At 45.7% G+C, this 18,634-nt stretch overlaps 1 protein-coding gene across 1 annotated transcript in view; it reads right to left on the bottom strand.

The window, feature by feature from the left end:
- Positions 1-18,282, bottom strand: part of LOC135084048 (dual serine/threonine and tyrosine protein kinase-like) — a 33,722-nt gene extending 15,440 nt beyond the window's left edge. Inside the window, exons 1-17 of the mRNA XM_063978791.1 lie at positions 18,163-18,282; positions 17,666-17,782; positions 15,643-16,077; positions 14,439-14,638; positions 13,394-13,503; positions 12,797-13,053; positions 10,510-10,741; positions 9,092-9,315; positions 8,895-9,059; positions 7,729-7,891; positions 5,446-5,533; positions 4,714-4,881; positions 3,308-3,437; positions 2,419-2,552; positions 2,205-2,372; positions 2,098-2,158; positions 791-909 (exon numbers count right to left, since the gene is read on the bottom strand). Coding sequence (XP_063834861.1) covers positions 791-909; positions 2,098-2,158; positions 2,205-2,372; positions 2,419-2,552; positions 3,308-3,437; positions 4,714-4,881; positions 5,446-5,533; positions 7,729-7,891; positions 8,895-9,059; positions 9,092-9,315; positions 10,510-10,741; positions 12,797-13,053; positions 13,394-13,503; positions 14,439-14,638; positions 15,643-16,077; positions 17,666-17,782; positions 18,163-18,282 — 2,891 coding nt within the window. The remainder of the gene's footprint in view (positions 1-790; positions 910-2,097; positions 2,159-2,204; positions 2,373-2,418; positions 2,553-3,307; positions 3,438-4,713; positions 4,882-5,445; positions 5,534-7,728; positions 7,892-8,894; positions 9,060-9,091; positions 9,316-10,509; positions 10,742-12,796; positions 13,054-13,393; positions 13,504-14,438; positions 14,639-15,642; positions 16,078-17,665; positions 17,783-18,162) is intronic.
- Positions 18,283-18,634: the final 352 nt, after the last annotated feature.

An 18,634-nucleotide genomic window follows, 5' to 3' on the forward strand; every position in this document is an offset into this window, starting at 1 on the left:
AATAGTATACAATTCCTAGAATTCATACATTTCCTGTAACATATACAATCACTCTACGACTAATAGAGGCGAAGCAGTAAAGAAAAATGTTGCAAGCACGGAAAATATTATTTAAACTATTTTCACGCGTACAAAGTTGATTTTGTGGCGTCGAACCTTGGACCAGGCATATAGCTAAGCAATGCAATCGTACAAGAGGGTACAAGGAAGAGAGGCAGCCACATTAGGTAACACAGAGTCGTTCAGGAGAGTGTCAGGAAGAGGTGCAGCAACCGCAGTTAAGGAACGGCTGGGACGAACAAGGATAAGCGAATCAAACTCGTGAGCCTTGTTAGGGTTACACTGGTTAAGGCGACCCTTTACAAGGCTTGGAAGCATGTGGGTATCAAGCCATTGGACGTGGAGAGGGTCATTAATTATACGTATATTTTCTACTTTGCCGAACTTTAGCGCGAGAACGGTTTGTCCAAAACATATGAATTTGGTCTTATTCAATGCAGGATTGAGTGCCCTTTAACCGTCATCAAGACCACTTTTCGATAGGGTAAGTCCTTTACGCGGTATAACCGGAAAACCGAAAAAACGCCGTTTTCGGGGGCCCCCACCACATAAGCACAACTCCGTCGAAGTCGAAAACTTAGGAGAGTCTTAATGGGCAACCAATGAAGCCATTAAAGCAAAAAAATCATTTGTAGGAATTATTTCCGATTTAATCAATTTTTGTGTTTAATTCTACTGGCCTAAAACATTAAAAAATATTTCACGAAATCTGAAATGAGGGTAGACTTACTTTTTCCTAATAGCTAGCTTAATATCTTCGGTGTGATGCAGCCGGTTGGCCAGCGCCGACTCCAGAGACGTGAGAGCTGACTGGTACCTCTCGTGGGCATCACTCAGCCTCTCTAATATCTAGACAGAAAGATATTATAGTTTAGTAGAATCTTTAGAATTCACGGGCTGATGATGATTTTCGCAAAATCGTTTAAGTCTGATGTGAAATTGTGTAAAGCAATCGTAATCATTTGACAGTTCATAACGTACGAGAAAGTCAGTTAAACAAAGCGTTTGACAGAATAATCCTACGTTATGAACTGTCAAATGATAACAATTGCTTTACACAATTCAACCTCAGGAAGTTTTTCTTTTTTTTAGTACCTGATAAAAGTTTGTTCCCTTATCACCTTGAGGTAAGTCGAATTTCTATGTTCTTCTGATTAGCTTCGTTGCGGGTAATGACAATTTAATGAACAGCTAATCAAATTCCACTGTGGGACGTGAGCATCTCCCTAGGAAACGTCACAAAGCACGAGCTTCCATTTTTTTCATCTTAAAATGTCTTCCTGGAGTCATCGGACTTTTGAGCAAGTGGAATGGGTTGACCTGTCTAATTCCATTATCTTACAGTGACTTCATTCGTTTCAGTCAAATGACTTTCACTGCTGGACAAAGGCCAGGATTTCGACCGGTTCCGCATCCATTTGCTTCCCACGACATTTACCAGATCATTTGCCGGGACTATTCTACCGTGATCTCACCTGAACGGACATGATTCTGATGACTATTTTCCCCCATTTCACCCGTACGGGGATGACCCTGGCAACTATTCTACTGTGATCTGAACTGAACGGATATGACCCTGGGGACTATGCTACCGTATCTCACCTGTGCGGAGATGACCCTGGGAACTAAGTATTGCCCCGTGATATTACCTGAACGGATATGACCCTGGGGACTATTCTCCCACTATCTCATCGTTTCAGCCAAATGACGTCCACTGCTGGACAAAGGCCTCCCCCAAGGTTTTCCACAATGAACGGTCCTGCGCTGCCCGCATCCAGGCTCTTCCCGCGACCTTTACCAGATCGTCGTCGGTCCACCTAGTAGGAGGCCTGCCCACGCTACGTCTTCCAGCCCGTGGTCGCCACTCGAGAACTTTCCTGCCCCAACGGCCATCGTCTCTACGAGCTATGTGCCCCGCCCACTATCTCACCTGTGCAGAAATGACCCGGGCCAGGCGCTGCGGGCCGAGCGAGTGCGCCGTGTGAGCACACCTGGCCGCCACACGGGAGCGAGAGGGAGCGAGGTCTCGTGTCTCACCTGCGCGGAGATGACGCGGGCCAGGCGCTGCGGGCCGAGCGAGTGCGCCGTGTGAGCACACCTGGCCGCCACACGGGAGCGAGAGGGAGCGAGGTCTCGTGTCTCACCTGCGCGGAGATGACGCGGGCCAGGCGCTGCGGGCCGAGCGAGTGCGCCGTGTGAGCACACCTGGCCGCCACACGGGAGCGAGAGGGAGAGAGGTCTCGTGTCTCACCTGCGCGGAGATGACGCGGGCCAGGCGCTGCGGGCCGAGCGAGTGCGCCGTGTGAGCACACCTGGCCGCCACACGGGAGCGAGAGGGAGAGAGGTCTCGTGTCTCACCTGCGCGGAGATGACGCGGGCCAGGCGCTGCGGGCCGAGCGAGTGCGCCGTGTGAGCACACCTGGCCGCCACGCGGGAGCGAGAGGGAGCGAGGTCTCGTGTCTCACCTGCGCGGAGATGACGCGGGCCAGGCGCTGCGGGCCGAGCGAGTGCGCCGTGTGAGCACACCTGGCCGCCACACGGGAGCGAGAGGGAGCGAGGTCTCGTCAGGCCTGGCTCACTCCGCGCGGTACATCCGATAATTACCTACAGCGAAGCGCCCCGCCGGCGGGTATTATATCAGTCGAGTGTCACGCGCGCGCCCGTCAGGACGCTGGCGTGCGTTGTAGTATGATTATAATTCTATGATCGAAGTATTATTTAAAAATTGACATAAAGAGAAATAAATATTGTGCGGCGTTCGGGTGTTTAAATTCGAAAAGAAATCTACCGGATTTATCTTTTTTTTTTCGCTTCCCAAAGATGCTGAAAGGTATGTTGGCCATGTAGGTAATCAATAATTCTTAGGATAGTATAGGAACCTAACCTACTATGACTACTGCTCAGAATGCGTTCGTTCGTTTCAGCCAAATGACGTCCACTGCTGGACAAAGGCCTCTCCCAAGGTTTTCCATAATGAATGCATACTTACCTACATACGTACCTCATTACAAATAAGTAGAATAATATTTTTTCACTAGACAGCAACCCTAACAGCGTAAGAAGAGTTCAGAGGCACGCGATAGAAAGAGACAAAACTTGTAGGTGAATAAAATTGTAGTTACGTAGTGCTGTGCGAGCTGAATTCCGCTGTATCGCGTCGTAGCAAGACTCGCATTTATTTAAATCGTCTTGCGGAGTAATCCTTCTGTACCTGTACTATTACTTATTCTGTGGTCTCGTGTCTCACCTGCGCGGAGATGACCCGGGCCAGGCGCTGCGGGCCGAGCGAGTGCGCCGTGTGTAGTGCCACCTGGCGCCGCCACACGGGACTCAGCACACAGCACGCTTCTTCGCCCTCGCTGCCTACTATCCGCAGTCTAGAACAATACATAATACACATAAGTTGCTGCATAAGCTGGAGGAATATAGAGATTTGACGAGAGAGAGATTTGACGTCAAATGTCTTCTATTAGGATTGTCAAAGGCCGTGCTATAGCAGGATCTTCAACTGCTGGATATCAGGGTGTCAGTGGGATCAAAAAAAGGTCCCCAGCAACTAAATGGCTAGGTGTGTACCTGGAGAAGAGCCGCCGAAGCGAGTCCAGCCAGTTGTGTACCTGGAGAACAGCCGCCAAAGCGAATCCAGCATTGAACGCAGCAGCGAGAAAGAAGCACAGGACTGCAAGTCCACCTGGCGCGCCACTGACAATAATTGCCGCATGACTTCGCTGACGAGGACCCACCATCATGAAGAAACCTGATGGTAGCCTAACCCTGCAAAGGTCTACCCACCTAGAAACCTCCTGATAGAAGCCTAACCCTACCCAGAGTCGATCAACATGGTAGACGGCCTACTGATGGTAGACCAACCTCACTCATGGCCTCGCTGGCCGGCCGCCCGCCTAGAGAACAGCCTCCTGATGGCAGCCCAATCCCACCCAGAGTCTAGCCACCTGGAGAATAGCCCTCTGATGGTAGCCCAACCTCACTCAGGGTCTACTTACCTTCAGAACAGTCGGCGAAGTGAGTCCAGTAGGGAACGCAGCAGCGAGAAGGAAGCACAAAGCTGCAGGTCCATCTGGCGCGCCACTGACAATAACTGCCGCATGGCCTCGCTGAGTCCACCCACGAAGAAACCTGATGGTAGCCCAACCCTGCTAGGGTCTACCCACCTAGAAACCTCCTGATAGTAGCCCAACCTCACCCAGGGTCTACCCACCTGGAGAATAGCCCTCTGATGGTAGCCCAACCTCACTCAGGGTCTACCCACCTGGAGAATAGCCCTCTGATGGTAGCCCAACCTCACCCAGGTTCTACCCACCTAGAGAATAGCCCTCTGATGGTAGCCCAACCTCACTCAGGGTCCACCAACCTGGAGAACAGTCGCCGAAGTGAATCCAGCATTGAACGCAGCAGTGAGAAGGAAGCACAGGGCTGCAAGTCCACCTGGCGCGCCACTAATCCTCTCCACCTAGAGAAACCTCCTGAAAGTAGACCAATCCCGCCCAGAGTCTACCCACCACGAGAACAGCTTCCTGATGGTAGCCCATCTCTTCTCAGCACCATCCCTTATGTTGTCCCGAAGTTGTGGTAGGACAAGCAATGTACTGAATAAACTATTTCATTTCATTTTCTCATTCAGAGTCGACTCACTTGGAGAACAGTCGCCGTAGCGAGTCCAGCATTGAACGCAGCAGTGAGAAGGAAGCACAGGGCTGCAAGTCCACTTGGCGCGCCACTGACAGTAATTGTCGCATGGCCTCGCTGGCCGGCCGCCCACCTAACTCCTGGCGGCAAGAAGACTCCAGAGATTCCAGGCATCTGCAACCATCGGATATTGTTACAAGTGTAAAAAACAAGCTGTTTAGAATAAACTTGTGTCACAACGCGGACGTGCATCGGTTACTTAGAGTAGGCGCACACCGTTGATTTTTAGTTGGCCGATAGTTGTGCCCGACTTTAAATTGTATGAAGAATCGGCCAAATCGAATCGGCGTAGTGTGCGCACTCCCATACATGCCCATACTGATCAACTGCCCGACTAAGTTATCGGCCGACGAAAAATCAACGGTGTGCGCCTACTCTTAACATAACTTCATACCTCGTATCAAAATACAGACGCAAAAGATCGTGAAGAAGCTGAAATAGTCAATGAGAAGCATACGCTATCTTCGTTTGATCGTCAATTTTGTACAAAATTGTTTATTATTTACACTTCTCAGTGGAACCATTCGAAAACAAACTTTATGTCACAGCGCATACGTGCGTTATTTAATTAACATAACTTTATATCTCGTAACAACATACGTAGTCAAAAAATATTGAAGAAGCTAGAATAGCAATTTCTATTGGCGCGGACTAAAGGTAACTGAAAATGAAGCTTACCTTTGCAGCGTTCCAAAATATGTATCCTTGAGGCAGTCGACGAATTTCACTAACTTCAGGCTGATCTTGCGACTCAATTTCGACAGAACTGTGGACAAATATTATTAATTTAGACCAGTGACGTCACAGTTAAGATGTGGTGTGGGCCTGGGCATGCCTCCCTACTCTGTAGACCGACAATCTAGTCAAGGTCACGGTAAACGCCTGGACGCGATTATCGCAGGACCGTTGGTTAAGTAAATCCTTAGGGGAGGCTTTTGTGAAGCAGTGGACTCGACTGCACGTGCTATCGCTGCGTTCTGAAGCCCGCTTCGGAAAAGCATCTTAAAGCCGCCTGTCTACTGAAGCAGAACAAGGGAGAAATACGGGGCGGAGTTGCGGATTGTTTTTTCAAAGGCGGAGCTGTGATTATGTATTCTAGCAAATAAATTATTGAATTTGAATTTAGGTAGCAGAACGGAGCCAGAAAGTATGCGGAGTAGAGTTGCAAACTGTTTTTGTAAGGCCACAAGCACGCGACTTAGTCATTTGATTTCCCCGCTCCGCTTTCCAGCTCCACGACCTCTCACGTCTCACGTGGTCTCATTATCATCATCATATATCAGCAACAGGTTAGGAGCAAATATAGGTTGTGGAACTGATGGTCATTGAGGTAGCTAGGTATACCGAAGATCTGGTGAAGGTTGCGGGAGCCATCTGTTTTTTTTTATGTGACAGGAGGCAAACGAGCAGACGGATCACCTGATGGTAAGTGATTACCTTCGCCCATAGACACCCGCAGACCCACTGCGATATTAGTATCGCTTCTCCGCTCCACGACTTCTCCGCTCCTATGCCAGCTTAAATATCGTTGTAATGAGGGCTATCGTTTTAGCGCTCACCAGTTAGCGCCACTGTAGAGTAAGGTCCTGTCACTTGCTAGTAGCGAAGACAGTGGCACCATCTGGTGAGCGCGAAAGTGGTAGGAGGACTATCGCATTTGCACTCATCAAGATGGCGCCACTGTAGAGTAAGGTCCTGTCAATGTTATGGGTGCCAACTGTTAAGTATAAAAACGATAGCCCTCATTACTCACCAGTTTGTTGCACGTCTAAAGAGGCCTGTTTCAGCGACATGTTGCTGTCGTTGTTGCAGACGGCACCGGCGCTCCAGCGCGGCGAGCCCCAGCTGGACGACTCATTCTCGATGCGGATGGAAGGAATCAAGCGGAGCGGAGTTGCGGACTGTCTATCCAAACGCGGAGTTAGGTAGCGGAGCGGAGCGAGAAAGTAAGCGGAGCGGCGGAGCGAAAAAGTGTGCGGAGGCTAGTTGTGTTTTCGTCTCACGATTTCCCCGCTCCGCTTCCCCACTGCATCATTTCATTCCATTCCTATGACAGCTTAAAGGAGTCAAGCGGAGCGGAGTTGCGGACTGTGTCTGTCCATAGCCGCGGAGCTAGGTAGCGGAACGGAGAAGTATGCGGAGCAGAGTAGTTGCAAACTGTTTTTGTGAGGCCTCGAGCGCCCAATTATCATTTGATTTCCCCGCCTACGCTCCTCCCTTTGCTTTGGTATGAATTATTAAACTAGTTTGCAACTCGTTGTTTACTGAAGAGGAATGCAGATTTTTGCTTCCATATTGGTTCATTTTTACCTCGCTACGTTCCTGTGGACAACCTAAAAATACTGTTGTTTGTTCTTACCAGTCTGTGCACGTCTAAAGAGGCCTGTTTCAGCGACATGTTGCTGTCGTTGTTGCAGACGGCGCCGGCGCTCCAGCGCGGCGAGCCCCAGCTGGACGACTCATTCTCGATGCGGATAGAAGGAATCAAGCGGAGCGGAGTTGCGGACTGTCTATCCAAACGCGGAGCTAGGTAGCGGAGCGAGAAGGTATGCGGAGCAGAGTCGCAAACTGTGTTTATGTTTATAGCCGCGAGCACGCGACTTTTCAAATGATTTCACCGTTCCACGACCTTTCTCTGCGTCTATGGCAGCTTAACTACTGCAGGACTTCGAAACATTACGTAGTTTCAGTATCAGTCACCGTCACTCATGGCTTTGCGTGAGAGGGATGGCAACATTCAAAACTTCGGACAACGTTTTTCGAAGAATATGTATGATGTATGTTCTTACCGTCCGTGGGACGTCCATCTACAAGGTGGACCGACGACATCGTAAAGGTAGCAGGAGAGCGCTGGATGCAGGCCGCTACCAATCGATCAACGTGGAAAGCATTGGGGGAGGCCTATGTTCAGCAGTGGACGTCCTATGGCTGAAATGATGATGATGATGATGATGTTCATACCAGTCTGCTGAACGTCCAGCGAAGCTTGTTTCAGCGACATGTTGCTGTCGTTGTTGCAGACGGCACCGGCGCTCCAACGCGGCGAGCCCCAGCTGGACGACTCATTCTCGATGCGGATGGAGCCGATCTGGGACGAGACCGGGCTCGAGTCGTCTTTCTTCGACTGTGAGGGCAAAGAAATATAAAAATCTTTATAAATATTTTATATTTCACAGTTACAGCACAATTTGTTGTGTTGTGCGGGGAACATAGCTTGCAGAGCTGATGGCCGCTGAGACAGAAAATTTATCTAGTGGCGATCACGGTCCGGAAGACGTAGTGTAGGCAGACACCCCATGAGGTGGACGGGCGATATGGTGAAGGTCGGGGAAAATACCTTGGGGGAGGCCTTTGTACTCTGTGACCGCTACAAATCTACACTAATATTATAAAGAGGAAAATTTTGTTTGTTTGTTTGGTTGTAATGAATAGGCTCAAAAACTACTGGACCGTTTTAAAAAATTCTTTCACCATTCGAAAACTACATTATCCACGAGTAACATAGACTAAATTTTATTTTAGAAAAAATAAGGATCCGTAAAATATGTAGATAATGTAGTCCACGCGCGCGAAGCCGCGGGCGGAAAGCTAGTATGACAATAAAAGTTTGTCTTGCACCTTTCGGCAGGACTAAAGAGACCAGAGGGCTGGCTTAGTGTGAATTAAAAAAAATATATGAAAATTTTAGTTCTTGGAAGTTTCCGCTACCCTGTACAATTCGTCATACATTTAATGTCATTTTTTACGCGCTCACTAGTGACGACGTTTGATGTAAACTCACACTAAGTCCCCAGGATTCTGCCACTCACCTTCCTAAAAGACTCGCTGACGCTCAAGCTTTCATCGGTCTCCTGTATGATCTCATAATCCTCAAAATTGTAACTATCACAGGACACCGCCTCCTCCCCATCAGATGCGGATGTTGCGGCATCCGCTGGTTCGGTCAGGCGGACGCGACCAGGAGTATCACTAACCTTCCTAAAAGACTCGCTCACGCTCAAGCTTTCATCAGTCTCCTGTATGATCTCATAATCCTCAAAGTTGTAGCTATCACAGGAAACTGCCTCCTCCCCGTCGGATGCGGATGCGGACGCGGTCAGGACTAAGAGACCAGGAGTGTCACTCACCTTCCTATAAGACTCGCTCACGCTCAAGCTCTCGTCAGTCTCCTGTATAATCTCATAATCTTCAAAATTGTAGCTATCACAGGACACCGCCTCCTCCCCATCAGATGCGGATGCGGATGCGGACGCAGCGGCATCCGCTGGTTCGGTCAGGCGGACGCGGCCCGGACTAAGAGACCAGGAGTGTCACTCACCTTCCTAAAAGACTCGCTGACGCTCAAGCTTTCATCAGTCTCCTGTATGATCTCATAATCCTCAAAGTTGTAGCTGTCACAGGACACCGCCTCCTCCCCGTCGGATGCGGATGCGGACGCAGTGGCATCCGCTGGTTCGGTCAGGCAGACGCGGCCAGGACTGGTGGGAGACCACGAGTAGAACACCGAGTTTGATATCACGAAGCGACGGTCTTGGTGGCAGGGCAGGTCTGGAATAAATGAATGATGTAGTTGAATTGACCTAAAGCTCTTTTCAGCATTTTATCGTGTAATTTTAATTTAATGTATGACTCCGTGAGTTGGGGTCATAAGAAATAGACAGTTTGACACCATACCCCAATAATTCGAAACCACAACTTTTTTTAAAAGACCCTTCATTATGGTCTTAAAAACTTAATTTATTTTAAATTATCTGTAAATTACGATTTTTGTTCGCATTGTAATTGAAAAAAGAAGTTTGATTGAGTTGACAAAATAGTGACGTCACTTGCTTGTAGTGCCATACAAAATCTATGGGAGAGTTTCATTTTGACAGTTTTAAAAAGTACGTCAGTTGATTGGTGGTGTCAACATGTCTATTAAGGATACCATAAGGAGGAGACATTATAAAGAGTTTTTAGGAGATACATTTTCTTCGACAATAAGTGCCAAGATAGCCGTGTGATTCTGGCAGATTAAAATAGTCCTCCCCAATTTTTCACGTAGATATCATAAGAGGCAAACTAAGGGGAAATATGTGAATATTAAACCTCTCCGACGCATCAGGCCAACGTGAAGAGTGGAGGCCAAATACTCCCTATTTTCTCAAAAGAAGGTTGTCCTCCTGTAATAGAAACTAAATGACCTGCTAGCCTATCCAATGAAACGGAGCCGCGAGTTACTGTCCTAACTTGCTATAACTCGCTCGAACAATGCCTCTCCAGGTTCAAAGGGCCCACCAATTCTTCTTCCGTCTATTTTATACAGGATTTCTTCTCGCGGTCCTGGTGAAACAGGAAACTGTGTTCGCCTAAGGTCGCCTTCCTACAGTAGGGATTATCAGATACAGATAGATATAGCTCGCTCTCGAATGAGCCTCTCCGGATTCGAGGGTCCCACCAACCTCAAGTCCAGTTGTTTGAATAGAGGTTTTCTCCTCGCGATCCTGGTGCATGGAGGCCGCGTACCGGAAAACGCAGCGTGGGACGTCCACCTACAAGGTGGACCGACGACATCGTAAAGGTAGCAGGGAAGCGCTGGACGCAGACCGCTACCAATCGATCAACATGGAAAGCATTGGGGGAGGCCTATGTTCAGCAGTGGACGTCCTATGGCTGAAATGATGATGATGATGATCCTGGTGAAACAGGACCCTCGGTCCACCTAAGCGGGCTATAGTCTACTCCATGCTACTCTTTACTTACCATCGACACTCCAGTCCATATTATTAACTTCAGCTCTCATCTCCTGCAGAACCTCCTGCATAATTTGCAGCAATTCCTGTTTCTTATCCCCGTCAGAGAACTTCTCATTGATCGTCTCGTACAACTGCTGTTCTTGAGTAGCCACGTATTGTATTTTCTTGGGGACGACTTGTAACTCGCGGGCCATGTCGAAAGATGCTAGGATGAACTGCTGGAGCAGTTTGACGTGGTTCTGGAAGGTGCAAGGTTATGTAAAGCAGTTGCCAATTTTTAAGTTGACGAACTGAAGACTTTTTTAATGATTTTAATCGCGTTAAGCAAGCGTCAACTGGCAAGCGAAAGGTCGTGGGTTCGATTCCCGCCTTAGGCAGTTCGATTTTTTTCAAGTTGTTAATTTAAAATCGCGTAAAGTAAGATAACTATTTTCTAACACAGCCGTATGACAGCCGGCCACCTTTTCTAATTTATTTAGAACTTTACATTGTTGTTGTTGACTGATTTTAACTCGTGTCTGGGTAGGGAATTCTTGTTTAAGTACTACATAGATACAGGTAGATCCTTTTTATTATTATAATAATAATAATAATAATAATTCTTTATTTCTCACCATAGAACACAAATATTAACAATTATAATTGTAGGTATATACAAAATGCAACTATAGCTATGGTGGGTTGACACCTGAACTAGGATGAATCCTGTATCTCAGGTTATCAACCCTCCACCCCATAAAATGGTCTTACGTTAAGCCAATTACAATATCTGATAAAAATTTTAAAGAATTTACAATAATTGAATTTAAGAGGTAGATAACAAAAACGTCCGCAACCGGGCGTCCAGGTAAGTGGTGTATTCGAAAGTTAGTGTGTGGTACAAGTTATGGGTTGCTGACTATTTAACAATAAGTTGCTTAAGTAACAAATCAATGCACTTACTAACTAATAAACCTATGGTATATTGTGTTGTGTGGTTTTGTTGCGTTGGAATGTGTAGTGCGTGGTATGGTTTGTAAATGTAAAATAAATCACCGTTATAAAGGTGATTGTGATTAACAAGCGTTGGATGTGTGGATGTATTATGTCGGTTATGTGTCGTGAATTTATGTGTGTTTAGTGACAGTGTGTGATGTTGTGTGCATGAAAGAAAAGGATTTAATTTCATGGTAAGGGAAAAATATATTAAAATAACAATTACTGCAAAAGTAAGGAATTGAATATGTCAACCTGTTTAGGCAATCATTTTAAGTATATTTTCTGTTGCGTCATAACTAAGAGAAGTAAGAATATGTTTTAATTTTACCTTTAGACTCGTTCTATTCATTTTATAAATTTGGTTTGTGTCACTAAAGTGTCTATACAGGGATGGTCCAGTATAGAATAGTTGTCGTCGTGCGAATATGGAGTTGAAAATAGGCACAGGGGTACGTTTTCTTCTTTTGTATTGGAGCGACTGGGAGGGAACAAATGTCTTATGGTAACGAAGTACTGAGTGAAGAATAAAGAGTTGTCTGACCGTTAAAAGGTTGGCTTCCGTATACAGAGTATTCGTAGGGTATAGTCTTGGTTTACGTAACATCACTTTGATAACAGCTCTTTGCGCTCTCTCTAGCTCCAGAAGATGCGTTGCAGCAGCTCCGCCCCACACTGGTATACAGTATGTTAAGAGAGATTGGCAAAGAGCAAGGTATATTTTAGTAATGAGTACCGTGTCTGCTGATTCTCTAAGATTTCTAAAAATATGTAAAAGTTTGCGAACGCGATTACTGAGTGGTGTAATATGTGGTTTCCAATTCAAGTTTTTATCTATTGTAACTCCTAAGTATTTGTGTGTTTCAGTTTGTATAATATCGGGACAATTGCAAGGCGTGATCCTATCATTCGAACAATTAGCTACGTGGGCTTTGATATTGAATTCAGGGGGTGGTTTATTGACTTCAGAGATTCTAAAAGTAATACATTTTGTTTTCGGGACATTTATGGTTAGGAGGTTGTGATCAAGCCATTTAATTACTTTTACCAGACCACTTTCGGTTGATTTTTTTACCTGCGACCATGTTGCACCCCAGAAGATTAGGGCCGTGTCATCTGCGAAAGCTAATGTACTACCACTATCAATTTTGAGTTTGCACAGACTATTAACATAAGCCAGAAAAAGAGTGGGCCCTAGCGTGCTTCCCTGTGGGATGCCGTATGTCACAGCAAGAAATTAGTTTCATTTCATTTTAAAATTGGCTAGTTACTTCGCTAGTATTCGTACATTATTAAATCTATAAAACAGATCTACAAACCTCACTCAACCTAGTGCAATACTCCAGCAAATAACTTTGCAAACAATCCGTAGCAAACTTCACGGTGTTATTCAGTAGCGCCGTCCTGCTCTTCACTATACGATCGCTCTCTCCGTCCCGCTTACTCCTGGAGTCGGCGTTGAGTATGGCGTTTGCGATCGGCGGCGCTAAAGGCCGTTGTTCTGATGTGCGCAGGATTTCGCTGTCGTCTATTATTAGGGATTGGCTCTTTACGTAGTGTTTTGGGGTGGGGTTGGCTGGAAAGAGAAAGGATTGTGGTTGTTAATTGATAAGTGCCCCTTAAGGCTACGCTTTTTTATTAACGTTGAAATACATAAGTGCCAAAATAGTAGTCAAACTTGAACAAATATTTTTGATTCAAATCAAATTTTCAATGCCTGCGATGACAAGAACTTGTATCAGTGAGTCCCATTTAACACCTGATGTTTACCCAACTTTTCCTTCAATACCGGCAAAATACGAAGTATTTAGTATCCATATACTAAATCGTTGATATAGAAATAATTTTATACTGTATTAATTCCCAATTGTGTATTATTTCTATTGTCAGTCAAGTGTCTCTATAAAAACACTCACACATTAATTCCCATTGATCAAGTAAATCATTCATGAATGCGTTTTGTTCTTCGTTCAGTCTTCTGCTGTCAGTCGATTTCTTCTTTGGCCGCGGAGATTCTTCGGAATGTCTGTAATAAATAAATAAATAAGCATCCATTGTTATTCTTTTTTTTTACCAGCTTTTACCCGTGGCAACACCCGCGTTTATTTTGTCTGTCACAGAAAAAAAATATCACGAAGGTCCCTATTTCAAAAACCGGGATAAAAACAATCCTTTAATTTTAACATGGATGCAATCATCATCATTTCAGTCATAGGACGTCACAGCATTTAGGCCTCCCCCAATGATTTCCGTGTTGACCGGTTGGTAGTGGCCTGCGTCCAGCGCCATCCTGCTACTTTTATGAGATCGTCGGTCCACCTTGTGGGTCCTAGCTGGAAATTTCTACTCCGACAAACGTTACTTTGACATTACGTTACTCCGACACTACTGAATATCGACATGACTTTACTTCGACACTACACTACTCAGACAAAGGATATACGCTTTTGTCTATTTAGGTAGCCAGAAGTCCTACGCTGCGCTTTTGAAATGCAATTAAATATTCAAAAAAATTAACATATCTAATATCCTACCCCTTTTGGTGACTTAGATGGTGATCTTTTCTTTTAGTTTCATCTACATCCCTATCCTTGACTATAAGTTTGTCGTATCTTATTCAGCTGCCCCTCCAAAAAAACTTAACATGAGATTCGATACATTTCGAGCTAGACCGAACTCCGCTTCAAACGAAACCAGGAACTAATACAACCAATGCAACTCATCACACCGGAAACGAAAATCTAACTACAGTAAACGACAACAACATCTTACACAACAAAAACTCTCCCAATACGGCTGGTCACCGTGGGGGAAGTAGACCACCACCCTCCATCAAAATGATGGAGGAGGCTTTTACCCAAGTGGGGCCACAATCAAGAGAAATACTTAATTAATTTTAAATATAACTGTAATAACTGTGGATTTTTAAAGCTATAATAATAATAATATTCTACCCCATACCTTATAAGCTCCTGGTCTGACTCGGGCAACTCCTCAGCGGAGTACACGGCGTCTTCCGTGGACTCCGTGGCTTCTATGCACACCCTCACTCTGTCTTCCCTTCGGTTCCCTTCTCTGATGTCTCTGCTGTCAGAGAACAGCACGAACAGAACTTGGGAGTGCGGGTTGATGTCTTTCACTTGGTGGAGGTCTAGGCAGTTCTGAGAAGAAAGAATAAAATGATTACTATAGGTTTAAAGTCCGGTTGCCGAGCACGTAGAATTTCGTCCAATGACCCCAAGCTACCCATACTTATCGCTCGCGCGTAGTTATGTTGCTGTCACGCTCACACACTCACTGCGGGCGCCCGTCGCACAGTCGCGACAGCAATATAATTACGAGCGAGCAATAAGGATGGGTAGATTGGGGTCATTGGACGAAATTCTACTTGCTCAGCGACCGGACTTTAGCACTTAACTTACTTAGTGCCTAAGATATGGGAGCGGCACGGGAGGGTGATTTTGTGACGGTCAAACGTCAGCGAAACTCCAAATCCATTGAAAACACTCAGAAAATACTCATGGGTGAAAATACAAAGAAAGAAATATCTCACTAAAGATTTGGCCGTAAGGATACTATCCGAAGCAGTTAATCTGTTTAAAAAAAAAGTTTTGTATGCCCTGTCACGTCATAATATGTCAATGTCACCCCTCCCTTGCCACTTTCATATCTTAGGCACTGAGTTAATCACTAGACCTAACGTAGTAATTCCTTTACATTGTGTCTAATAATAAAAGTATATTTTGTTTTCAATAAAGTATTTTTATTGAATGTAGGAGGAGTGGTACAATCACTTAGTCTTGTAAATTAATATTTATGTGCTAATAGGGTCCCGGGACGTGTCGTCTTGACTTTTGGAAAAAGTTATCTCGATTCCCGGAACTTTTGAGTCCTGGTGTCATGGTTGTCAATATTGTATTGTAACTTGCAACCCGTTGCGGCTTTGCACGGGTATTAGACCTTATTATTAGGCCATCAGAGTTTAGAGAACTGCTAATTTTAATTAAAAGGGAATTGCTATTCCTTGTAGTACGATTAATCGAACCTACAGGAAAAAAGTACAATCGGACCACGTGACCACCAAAATCTACAAATGTTTGTTCCAAAATCGTACCTTTTAAAACCGTTAAGATAAAATACTTCAGTCTGGCAACACTATACATACCTCTGACGTAAACACAGCCGGCTCCCCGCCTCCCTTCCACGGTCTTTCCTCCACCACCTCACTTTTATCACTTTCGCCACCCTCCCCGTTCTCCCCACTGTCACAACTCAACCGGGTCATATTATACAAGTTGAACGAACTCCAAAAGTCCTCCTCGCTCCGTGACGTCACCATATTCGACACAAAACTATCACTGAACACATTCTTGCCGATTCTGTCCACCGCATACAAATACACTGGATTGAAATTCTTAAGTATTAAGTCCCTTTTCGAGTATAATTCGGAATGTAAGTGTTTTAAAGTCTGTAAGTTGTGGCAGGTGTCGTGGTCGATATCTGGAGGCACGATTATGCGGAGGCCGTCTTTTAGGAAGGGGTTGTTCAGTTCTATTTCCAGCATCGTGGCTAAGTCTGTGTGGTCTTGGCGGACGAGATCCTGAAAGTAAAGGAAACAGATTTCATAGTTGGATAGTTAGTCCCTAAGGGAGCTTCTTTGCGAGATCGAATCAGAAATGAGGAAATCCGTAAACGAACTAAAGTCGCTGACATAGCCCGACGGATTAGCAAGCTGAAGTGGCAATGGGCAGGGCACATAGTACGCAGAACTGACGGCCGATGGGGCAGCAAGGTTCTGGAATGGAGGCCGCGTACCGGAAAACGCAGCGTGGGACGTCCACCTACAAGGTGGACCGACGACATCGTAAAGGTAGCAGGGAAGCGCTGGATGCAGGCCGCTACCAATCGAGCAACGTGGAAAGCATTAGGGGAGGCCTATGTTCAGCAGTGGACGTCCTATGGCTGAAATGATGATGATGATGATGATGATGAAGGGAGCTTCCAGACGAGCGACAGTATATCGGCGACTGTATGCGACTTCAGTCGGCGACGACGTATTCAAATTAGGCGACCGTTACCGACGCATCACGAATACCGTCGATGGTCGCCGACAGTCGCCAATGCATCGGAACTCTCGAAGACGGACAGTGACTAATGTATAGTCAGAGTGTCAACATGTCATGACAGCGAAAGGCGCGAGTCAGAGACTATCGCCGACAGTCGCCTACCGCCCCCTACAATATCTTGAACAGTCACCGAGATAATGTCGCTCGTCTGCTCTCTAACAAGAAATTAAGGTAGTGATAAGAGCGAGCGAGATAGCCGCGCATTTTCTGAGTGTCTCTCTTTGGCGAGGCACTGATGCGTTAACCGTGCGGTTACGGTTTGGTGCAAATGTACGAGAACAGCCCAGCAACCGTGCAATGAGGGCTATCGTTTTAGCGCTCACCAGTTAGCGCCACTGTAGAGTAAGGTCCTGTCACTTGCTAGTAGCGAAGACAGTGGCACCAACTGGTGAGCGCTAAAGTGGTAGGAGGACCATCGCATTTGCACTCATCAAGATGGCGCCACTGTAGAGTAAGGTCCTGTCAATCGCCAGGGGTGCCAACTGTTAAGTATAAAAACGATAGCCCTCATTATCGCTGTCTGAACCAGGCCTTAATGATGTTTATAATTGAAATAGTTAAATTGAATTAATGACATAATGGTTTGAGATATTGCGAGAGTACAGGTGTGATGCTGATAAGCGGGGGCATACAAAGGTTAAGCAAGTTCCAAGGTACAATTTCTATCAAACTCGACCTTCAAAAAAAGACAATCTTTTAAGAATTCCGATTGGCTTTTCGGCCTTCTTAAAAAAAACCTTATTTGGGGCTGATTTTTCAATCGTCAGATATCTTTTAAATGAAGAATAACCTTGTCATTTTGACATATTTCCCATACTAAAACTGTCAATGTGCTAAATTATTCTTCAGTTAATCAGCCCTTAGAAAGATAAAATGTATATTTAGTTCAAAATCATCAGAATATACAAATGTGTGTACTGGCGTACATGAAGTTTTTTTAACCGAAATGGCAACCACTCAGCATGTGTCATGCTCTATCTATAGGGTCTATGGTAGAACTAGAACCTAGAACATAACGTATTTAGATAATTCATTAGAGTCATTTGTATTAGTTTTTCTCACCTGAATCGGCAGCGTCTCCCAAGGTCTCTTGTTGCACTCCAAGTCCTCAACCAGCTCGAATTCGGAGTTCCCAAGAGTTAGGTGTACTTGGGTCGTAGCCCCGTATTGGATTCGCAACTGGAAACAAAAAAAACTGTATAGGCATTATGCTTATCAATTTGATGTGCGAGGGAAGTAAGATTTCAGATGTCATTTTGTTTCTGGCTGTGGAGTGCGAGTGAGTTGGCTTGTGGGAAATGATATATTTTTATCAGACGCTTATGACTAGTCATAGTCGACGTCATTAAACAACAGACTAACTTATAAAGGTAGCAAGAAGGCGCTGGATGCAGGCCGCTACCAACCTGCCAATCTGGAAATCGTTGGGGGAGGCCTATATTTAACAGTAGACGTCCTGTGGCTGAAATAATGATGATGATACCAAGTTGAGGCTTACCCATCTGCAGCCAATGGGAGTTCGTTCCGGCAGTAGCCGCCGGCCGATCAAGCGTTCTCACCGCTGCAAATCCTGTGTAGCTAGGATCTACAGCTTGACCGCTATTAAAAACCCAACCACTGAAGGTCTTTGGACTTAACCATCTGCAGCCAATATTAGGTCGCCCCCTGCTGGCTGCCATTCCTGTGTAGCCAGAAACTACAGCTTGACCGATAATAAAACCCAACCAGTGAAGGCCCAACCCGCCTGCCAAGCGTGGAGATTATTACAAAACTCTCCACTATAGTGGAGGAGGCTCATAGTCCAGCAGTGGACTGTAAAGGGCTGTTGATGAATGAATGAATTGGACTTACCCATCTGCGTCCAATGGGGGGTCATCCTCTGCTGCAACTTCTGCCTAGCCAGGATCTATAGATTGACCGCCATTTATTGGAATATGAACATAAACCTGCGTGTAAAAAAACAAAACGTCGAAGCGTTTTGTTATTGGACGACTCGCTCGCCTCTAGCGCCCTTTTTATGAACTAATATCT

The sequence above is a fragment of the Ostrinia nubilalis genome, chromosome 25, assembly GCF_963855985.1.
Source record: "Ostrinia nubilalis chromosome 25, ilOstNubi1.1, whole genome shotgun sequence".
Lineage (NCBI taxonomy): Eukaryota > Metazoa > Arthropoda > Insecta > Lepidoptera > Crambidae > Ostrinia > Ostrinia nubilalis.